Source organism: Sminthopsis crassicaudata, chromosome 3 (genome assembly GCF_048593235.1).
Source record: "Sminthopsis crassicaudata isolate SCR6 chromosome 3, ASM4859323v1, whole genome shotgun sequence".
Lineage (NCBI taxonomy): Eukaryota > Metazoa > Chordata > Mammalia > Dasyuromorphia > Dasyuridae > Sminthopsis > Sminthopsis crassicaudata.
Genome location: NC_133619.1, coordinates 242,633,642 through 242,643,422, shown reverse-complemented (window position 1 = coordinate 242,643,422; position 9,781 = coordinate 242,633,642). Strand labels below are relative to the sequence as shown.

At 36.9% G+C, this 9,781-nt stretch overlaps 1 protein-coding gene across 5 annotated transcripts in view; it reads right to left on the bottom strand.

Annotated features, from left to right (window-relative positions):
• Positions 1-3,892: 3,892 nt before the first annotated feature.
• Positions 3,893-9,781, bottom strand: part of SLC9A7 (solute carrier family 9 member A7) — a 182,325-nt gene continuing 176,436 nt past the window's right edge. For 4 of the 5 annotated variants that reach the window (XM_074300287.1, XM_074300289.1, XM_074300285.1 and 1 more), the window contains one exon: positions 3,893-4,984. In XM_074300287.1, the coding sequence (XP_074156388.1) occupies positions 4,736-4,984 (249 nt within the window). In that variant the 3' untranslated portion in view covers positions 3,893-4,735. The remainder of the gene's footprint in view (positions 4,985-9,781) is intronic. The other variant, XM_074300286.1, reaches the window with a different exon arrangement.

Genomic DNA, 9,781 nt, shown 5'->3' with positions numbered 1-9,781 from the left:
GTAGGGGGATGATCAGAATTGGTTTGAAGAAGAGGTAATTTTTTGTGGTGGGGGGAAAAGAGAAGAGGCAAAGAAAATCATTCTAATAAATTTGAGTGATTATCTCACTTCCCAGTGCTACTTCTCACTGAGGACAGTAGCCATCTCCTTGCCAGTAGATTCTAATAACTGAACAATATTAGAAAGTTGCCCATGACATTAGCAAGAGAAATCTAGCACAAGCCATTTTCAATTAGAAAGGAACTCACTGACAGCCTTCTTGGGCACCCACAGAGTGTAATGATTGTGGTAACTTAAGAGATTCATTATCAAAAGCAAAACAAGTTAAATTCACCATGTGGCTAAGAGAGAAAAATAAATCTTTCAAAAGTGATAACCTGGTTCTTGACTCCCTCTCTCAGACACAGAATCAGGCCAGTTCACATTTCACAACAGATACTAGAAGCTATTTCTTAAATCATTCTCTTGGAACTAAGCTGATCAGTTCAAACTGATCTGTGTTTAACTGGATTGTGTTGTCTTCCTTGACTACATTATTAATAAACATTTGCTCAGCAAAGATCTTGGCCACAGGAAGCATCTGAGGGAGTATATTAAGTTCCCATCGGGGAAAACCCTGGAATAACATTAATATAATAGTTTTTCTTTTTTTTACTTTAGGGAATGTTCAACCTTCTTCTTTCCCCCTGAAACTCTTTCATCTTGTCAGAAATTTCTCTAATGCCTAATTTTGCACCTGGGGTTATATTTTTCTGATTTTCAAAATTATTTTAAGTGACGGATGATATTTCACTGGCCTGAGGCCCAAGTTAAAGAGCTTTTTGCCATTAACTTAATGGAACTATTTTCTCCTTACAAGATGCTTTCTGGCTATCATGCATCCAAGCTTATTTGTCTTGCTGGTCCAGTGAACACTTGGGCTGGCCAGGGTCTGGCCTTTCCTATATTTATCTTCAAGAAAATCCTAGGAAAGCCATTACTCCCTTTACTGCAATTGTATACCAATTTTCATTACAAAATGCCACAAACTGCTTCTTCAAGAGAGGAACCTAAGTCTGAGTCTTTCAAAGGAGTCATTACTGGGGCTCTTTTTGTTCAGTGGTAGGGGTGAGTGTAGGATTTATGACCATAAAGATAAATGCCTTAAATTTTGGTACGACTGACATTTGTTTTATAAGAACAAGGCATACAACTTCCTGAAAGCCTTCTACTTCCTTTGAGATCAGGAATCCTGTGTCAGCCTGGATTCAGAATAGGTTCCTAAGGTACACTAAGATGTAGGGAGATGATCAGAATTGGTTTGAAGAAGAGGAAATCTTGAGCATCATTTCAAGTATTTGTTTCAAAATAATGGTGAGTTTTTTAGGTGTGTGAGTATCTTTAGAGGGAGCATCTGGCATGTCTCAGAAACAGAAGGCTGCTGTGATGCTGCCCTGGTAACAGCAGAGTTGGCAGGGGTTTTTTTAGCACACAGCTGTCTTTCACTTGAAGCAACAACAAACTCTGTTTTTACCACACACAGGGATCAAGGTTATGGGAGTAGGCTTCATAATACCCTCTCTACATAGAGACATTCATACCTAGAGCTCCTTCTCCACCAAGATTTCAAACACTCCTTTCTCAGTTGGAATTTATAAAACGTCTTTTCCATTTTTTAATCCCCTGAAAATTCTTCCCTCCTGTGTTGCTGATGAATGTGTGACTGCTTGAGCAGGCTCAGCACTTCAGACTTAATTGTTAAATAGTAGGAACCTGTCTTTAATGTGCTCCCTGGCAGGACAGACACGTCATGCCCCAGAACAAAATAGGCTTAGCAGAATTACTTTGGAAAATGATGCTCAGAAATACTATTTGAAATCTCTTTCCCCTCAAGAGTTCCATTTTTCAGATCTGTATAGATCATTTAGTCAAATATTCTATTGTTCATTTTGGTCTGATTTTTCATAAGACTGGTAAAGTTCAATTTGACCTCATGTTAAAGACAGCTAGTACTACTCATTGTGGGCAATGGACTTTCTAAATTTCTACTGCCTTTTCAAGGAAGGTTGATAAGGTATGTCAAGTTGAAATTGTTGTCAGAGATCAAAAAATCTTCCCAGGATCTGCAGCTAGATCTGGATGATTCTTTCTAATTTGAAGACCAAAAATGGGAATTACCCAAGAAATGAGTATTCCAAAAGCCACAAAGTAAGTATTAGGGGAAAACCATAGGAAAAGGACAAGAACTAGATTCCTAGTTTTGACAGATTCTCTACTGCTCCTATTCAGATGGCTTGGAGTGAAGTGTTTGTGGTGAAGAAAAACCCACAACACAGATCTTTGTGTATTTGAGGTACAGAGGAATTCAGGTTATGATGGCAAAAACTCAGCAGGTTTTTCCCCACTTTGGCAATTTCCTGTGATTAACAGTAACTTTTCCTAGAAATTTAAGACAGTAGTAACTCCATGCCAGTAATGGTGGTGAAGGCTTGGTGTAAGCAGGTTTATATGAAATAAGGCCCACCTAACCTTCAGGATATTTTTGCCAGCGTGTTCCTTCCTTCTAATATTATAGATGAATAGATGTTGAATTTGAGGTGGGAGAGGCTTGAGTGAAAAAACACACAATTAAAAAACCAGCCCTGCAGAAAAGCTAGCTAGGGACTTGTCCTTAGATAAGACTGTGCCTTATAGGGAGAAGATTCTGCATTGGCTTTTTGTACCATGCTGCACACAAAAGTCTGACAGCTCTAATCAGGCTACAGACATTGCCACAGAAAGCCTGCATTGCCAGATATTTTCTGAGAAAGCTGCTTAGTGTGTCTGTGGGTGTTGTATTTTCAAGTACTTTCCTAACTGTCCAGGCCCCCTATAATGTCCAATTAGGAATTTCATTAAGTTCTTTCAAAAGCACAGAGATGAAGGTTCAGATCACCATAATCTTAGCAGATGTTCCTCTACTGAAGAGACATAACTGAGGAGGTAGTTTCTCATTTTAAGCATTCAATTCTACGTGTCCAGACTCTACCTTAACAGTAAACAGTATTTATAAATAATTTTAAATGCACCAAAACTCTGGTTTCTCTCACACTTCATGTTTAATTCTAAAGTTTTTATGAGGCTATGATAAATGGCTCACTTATGAGTATACACTATGAAAAATCAGGTAAAGGTAATTTACAGTGTGATGGGAAACTATTTTACTTTGGGTAACTAAAAAAACTGATGTATTTTCAATGCATTTACAAAAATGGGGCCCCCAAATATTCTAGTATCAAAGATGAAAAATGCAAGAAAAAGTTATATTCTTGCAGAGAACTATTTTGGCATTTCAGTCCTTTTAGATGTCTTTGACAGGCAGTAAAGATTACAGAAAGAATCCTACCATTAACAAAGCAAAAAAGAAAAAGAAAAAAGGGGAAAAAAACCCCATCCATTCACACAGTAAGATATTAGTCTCCTTAGGTACCAAGGATACTGTCCCCTCTCTCTTTTTTCCCCCTTAAACTGAATGGAGTGAAGATGACCAAAATGATAAAGCCTTTAACCCTATAGCAGGTTATATTCCCTCACTATAGGTATTATTCAGATCAAAGAAAGGGTATCTTTCTCAAAACTTCTCTACTTTTATATCGATTGCTAAAAATTTCAGCCCTCAAGTTAATTAGCCATCCTGTTGCAGGCATCTCAGACATTTGTCAATCCAGAAAACATCATTAAGAGAGATTCAGTGGTCCTTTGGAAAAACTATTTTCATTGCAGTATACTTCTTGTGCAGTGAAATCTCATCCCATTTCCATTTTTTTCCTTCCCAAGTCAAATTCCTCTTACCCATTAGGAGGTCCTTTATCCTCTTCTTCCCCTTCACTTCCTTAATATTCTGTCATTTATTACAATCATTTCAGTGCAAAAGGAAAGCCAAGTCAATCTTTATATTCCCATCAGTAACAGCTCAGATTTAAGTTCTAGAAGTCAGGTCTTTGGTGGGCTTCAAGAGCTTGAGAGTCTTTTGCCCTCTCCAAACACTTCCTGAACCTGGATTTCTTAAACAAAAACAAAATAAACCTTTTTTCCTCCCCCTCTTACATTGCCTTTGGTTCAAATGGTCCAGAAACATATAAAGCATCCAGAGAAACTATGCCTTCTTTCCATTCTTTTCTCATGATGAAATAGAGCAGCTTTCAAAGTCATGAATCCCAGAATAAAATGTTCATATAGCTCCAGGCTTTGGAGCTGCTATTTTATCGTTTCTTTACATATAACACTGGTTTTCCCATCTCTTGGAGGTCCATGCTCTATTTCCTTCCATAGAGATCTTGTTTTTCCCTACCTCCCACTTTGCAGCCCAAGAGAGACCTGAAACAAATTAACAATCTGAATCACCTTTAGGGATGTTCCCCCCATGCCTCTCCTTAGCTCAAAGACTGCAGGTGAATGAGTTAATAGACCATTACAGCATGCTATTTTTTAAAAAAAGGATTCTGTGTACTACTGTATAAGAAAGTGGGAATGGGTTCATATTTGTTTTGATTTGGAAATACTTTAACCCCACCATCTGCATCTTTAATTAACGTTTTTTGGGGGAGATAAGGGAGAAGTCACATTAAGGTTTGGATCTCAGACCTCAATAAAACCACTGGTAATAGAAGTGTTATTTCTGGTCTCTGAGCATCCTCCACCACAAACGGCACGAGGGCCTGTTACCCTTCCTTACCCTGGCTATAGGCCTACCCTTATGCTTTTAGGAATCTTGGGGTCATGCATTGTCTTCCAAAGGAAAAACCAGTCGGGTGCCCCTGCTTGAAACTTCATGGTCTCCCATTCCCAGGTCTCGTTCTAGTGCCTCTTCTGAGCTGCTTTTTGTTCTCCTGCCCTCAAGGCTAGTGGTGGCCGTGTGGGAGCCTGAGGAGCCATTTGCTGTGATGGTGCTGTCTCCATATGTCAGAGTGAGATCCCCATCATTCAGTATAAAATCAGAGTCTTCATCTCTCAGTTGTTCCTGATTCTGAGGAGAAAAAAAAGGTACCCAAAAAGAAAGTGAGACCCTGTTATCTTTTAATATTAGATTCACTACTTCAAAAAATAACTAGAATCAAGCTATCCTAAATCTGTGATTCACTTACAAACATATATGTCAGATGCTGTGTCAAACACTGGGAAAGTAAAGAAAGGAAAAATCTATTTCTGAGCCCCAGTCTCCCCAATACCTAAACAAAGGCTCACCTACAGAAGCCAAATAAGCTCTGATTAAAAAAAAATCTAAAAGTCATAAATTGTATTTAAGGAACTAGATTACAGACTGTTAAAATGCGTACCAAAAAAAAAAAAAGGGGAATTCTGATAATCACTGGGTGCTATTTTCAGAAATTTTCCTTTATTGTAACTTTGCCATTACAGACTATGTGATTATGGACTAGTCTCCAATCTGGGTCTCTAAGGTCATATCCAGTCCTCAATGTATTCTAGTCTCTTTCCTTCCCCATATAATTCTGTCATGGTGGAGGTTGGGGCTCAGAGATGTTTTTCCTTTCTGTGTATCACCAGTGCGTGGCACAGCATCTGGCACAAATAACAAGTCCTTTGAACACAATTCTTTGAAGTATATCCCAGAATCAAGATTTGAGCATGTGTAGGAGAATAGTCACAATGGATAGTTTTTTTATTTTTAAATTTTTGTTAGGACAGAGCCCCCTTCTCTTCCCATGAAGCTACAATCAGGAAGACATGAATTCAAATCCAGCCTTAGACACTTATCTATGTGACTGTGGGCAAATTATATAACCCCTGCCTGCCTCAGTTGCCTCAACTGTAAAATGATAACAGTACCTGCATTTTATGAGGATCATATATGTTAGCATAGAATCTGGCTCACTGTAGCTACTTAAATGTTTTTCTCCCTATTTTCTTCTCTACATGGAGAGAAAAAAAAAATGAGAGCGCAAAGTTCACTACCAATGAGAAGAAAAGCCTTCCAGAACAGTCTTGCCTATTCAGAAATAGAAATTAATACAGTATATTCTCCCCCAAAAGGAAAGAAATTGTTTACCATCGAAGCTTGGTCATAGTGAAAGTAACAAGACTGAGTATCATATCTTTAGAGGGGCTGCATTCTTAAAATAAAACAGTGTGTGGGAAGTGCTAAAAGGCAATATAAGACTCCCAACTTGTCTCCCTTTAATATGCTTGAAGAGAAGGGACAACTCTCCTTATTACACATTAAAAATCCAGTGGATATGGATAAATTTTAACCTATTTCTAGGATAGTTAGTACATATAACCTTAGAAAAAGTTTCTGGGATGCACATCTGACCACCAGAGATCTTAGTGATCCTCAAGGCTATCATAGCACTTGATTTTTTGATACCATTCATATGGCACTTAACAATAACCCTACTTTATACATGTGGATAGCATTTTACAGTTTCTGAGGCAAGAATGCTGATCACCGAAGGCTTTAGTGATTCATGGAAGTATTATAGAATACTACTCACACTATATTTAGTAATGACATCATTTCATATGTGTCTACATCACTTTACTGTTTTTGAAGTAATAATTAACTTGTTCCATGTTTATACCATTTGTCTAAGTAACATATGGATGCTCTGAGCAGAGAAACCATTAGATTGTTCTATCTAAAGGTGTCTAGGTGAGGGGTTCTTAACAGGAATTCTTGTATAGATTAGGGGAAAAAAATCACTTTTTTATTTCAGTATTTTTGTTTTCTTTTATAATCCCATGAATTTTATTTTATAGCTTTAAAAACATTATTCCGTATAGAGGCCCAGAGGCTTTACCAGACTTCTAAAGGAGCCTATGACACAAAGAAAAGTTAAAACCCTCTATAGTAGGTGCTTGCTAAATATAGCAATTCTTCCCCCAGATCCCTCTTTTACCAGACAATACATATTCATATTCTCCACTTTCAGTCCATCTCTAAATTGTAATGTCAGCTAGTTGATAATTGATCTTCATGCATTCCTTCTCTATTATGTACATTCCTAATATGACACTAATACACTGACATATTGTGAATATGCAAATGCACAATTCTCGCTTCTCTGGAAGAAACTATATAGGATTGAGTGGGTTTCAGGCAACCACCTTTAAACAGTGCCAGAAATCTCTTCTGCCAGGCCTGACATCAGGAAGAGCTGAGTTCAAATCCAGCCTTAGACACTTAATAGCTGTGTGATTCTGAGCAAGTTACTTTACCTATTTGCCTCAGTTTCCTCATCTGAAAAAGCACCTATCGGGATTATTGTGAAGAACAAATGAGATAATACTTGGAAAGCACTTGAATTAATGCTTGGTACATAGTTAAGTGATTATATATAATTTTATATATATATATATATGAAAAAAAAATATATATATATATAAAATGTATTAGCAGTCAGCATCATTTTTATTTTCTACTTCCCTATATGAATATCCTGTTTTCACTTCAAATTGAATGCCAAACCCTCAAAATCTAGCTTTCTTCCTAACTTTGGGATTTTTGTTGATGACAACCAGGTTTGAATATCTGGAACTACCCCTGATTTTTTCCTTTCTCTCACCTGCCAACAATACCTACAACTGTGAAGCTAACAAGTCCTGTGGATTCTGCCCCTGTGAGCTTGCTTACATTTATCTCTCCTCCTTGTTCAGTCCTTCATTATAACCTCAACCACAGTAATAGGTCCCTCCTTAGTATCCCTGCTCTCTCCCCAAATTATTCCTTCCAAATGTTGTCACCTTCCCAATGCATGTATCTGACTGACCACATTCCTATTTGCAAAAATCTAGCTTCTCAAAAAAAAAAAAAAAAAAAAAAATATCTAGCTTCTCCATGGCTAACCAAATAGGACAAACTGGCATTCAAGGCACTTCATAACCTGGCTCCAATTTGCCTTTCTAGTTTCATTTCACATTATTCCCTTTCACACCTTTGAAATACAGCAAAAAAAAAAAAAAAAAAAATAATCACTCACTCACTATTAATACCTATATCTTTTCCCCACTCTCTATTCCTGGAATAATCTCTGCCCTGACAACAATTCTCTACTTGTTAAATTCTTTTTTTTCTTGAAAAAAGTTACCATATTATCAGTTCTCATAATCACATATCTGGAGCTAGAAAGCGCTTCTCAGGCCAACTTGTCTCCCTTTAATATGCTTGAAGAGAAGGGGCAACTCTCCCTATCACACATTAAAAATCCAGTGGCTCAGACCAACCTTCTCATTTAAAATGTATTTTATTTTTCCAATTAAAATATTGTTTTTTTCTCTTTTATCTCTCCCAACCAATCTTGAAAAGAAAATAAAAAAACCAAGCCTTTTGACAAACATGTATAATCAGCAAAACTAATTTCTACACTAGCTACATTCAAAAGTGTATAACTTCATTTATTACTTTGATAGTATAACCTCTCTGTCTGAAGGTGAGTAGAATGATGTCATCTGGGATTAAGATCAATTCAGGGTTTTTAAGTCTTTCAAACCTGATTTTGTGTTTGTTGTCATATAAATTAATTTCCAGACTTTTTTATACTTACACTTGGCAATGTGGCCAGGACACATCTGGCTATGAAATTTTAAACCTGACCCAAAAGCTTGAAAATATCAGAAATATGTAAATACTAATAGGAAACTCCTAGCCCTTAATGTGACTGAACATCGGCTGGATGATTTCCTATTTGAAATCAAAGTTGCTATTTACTCCTCCAAGGCTGGATGACTGATATATACTGAGCTGTCTTTGACCTAAAATAGACCCATTATATCATAATTTTCCTTTATTACTCTGCCTGAACTGCTCTGACACCTCTACCTTTGTGGGAGATTCTGATACCTAAATTATCTTGCTTGGCTAGGAAATGCTAATTTTAATTAAATTGTCGATTTCTAGTGAATTTTGTTCATTTTACTTTGTTAGAAGACACAAGTCTTCTAAAGTTTCTTTGAAACTGAGCCTTCTGTCATCTTGGTATAGCACAATTAGTATTTCATCACATTCATACCACAATCATCCTTTTTCCACCTGATAACCACCCCCCTTAGTTTCCAGTTTTTTCCAACACCAAACCAAAAAGAGGTATGAAGAAATATTTTTGTACATATACATTCATTTTATAGACCAGAAAACTGAGTTCTCATGGAGGTTAAGTGACTTGTTCCCAAGGTCACAAACAGTAAATGGCCTTTCTGGGATTTGAACCCAGATTCTCCATGGAGCCTCCCTCCTCAGTTATAAGTGAATACTAACCTTTCTAATCTCTTATACCCTCCTATTTGGAAATCCCACTATGCACAAATATAATTTGTGTTGTGGTTACTTGTGTGCTTCAGTTATCTTCTACCAGAGAGAAAACTACTTGAGAATGGAAGAATCTGTTTTAACTTTGCAACCTCCTATCCCCAGTACAAGAGAGAGTACTGAATAAATGTTGAGTTCATTTTCTTTAACTTCTGAAACTAATTTAAATGATCTTAGAAAAATAGCTCTGGTTCCACAAAGTAGAATAGATGTCTTCAAGCCATGTGTAGAGTTGAAACAGGTTGGGAAATAGTTAATTTTCAAATTTAATCCACAGAAGTATTATCTTAATGAGTCTTTAAAGTATTCTCGACTGGGATTAGTAAAATTATGCTAATTAACATGATTAGCAAACCATTATTGCATCCAGCCTAATTAAAATAAAAGGCAGCAGGATTTCTTTGAAAGAGAAATCAAATCAGGAGAGAAACACTGCTGAACTGCATGGAACTTGAGACTTTAATGCTGAAGTGGTTTAGAGTTTCATTAATGCTGAAAAGG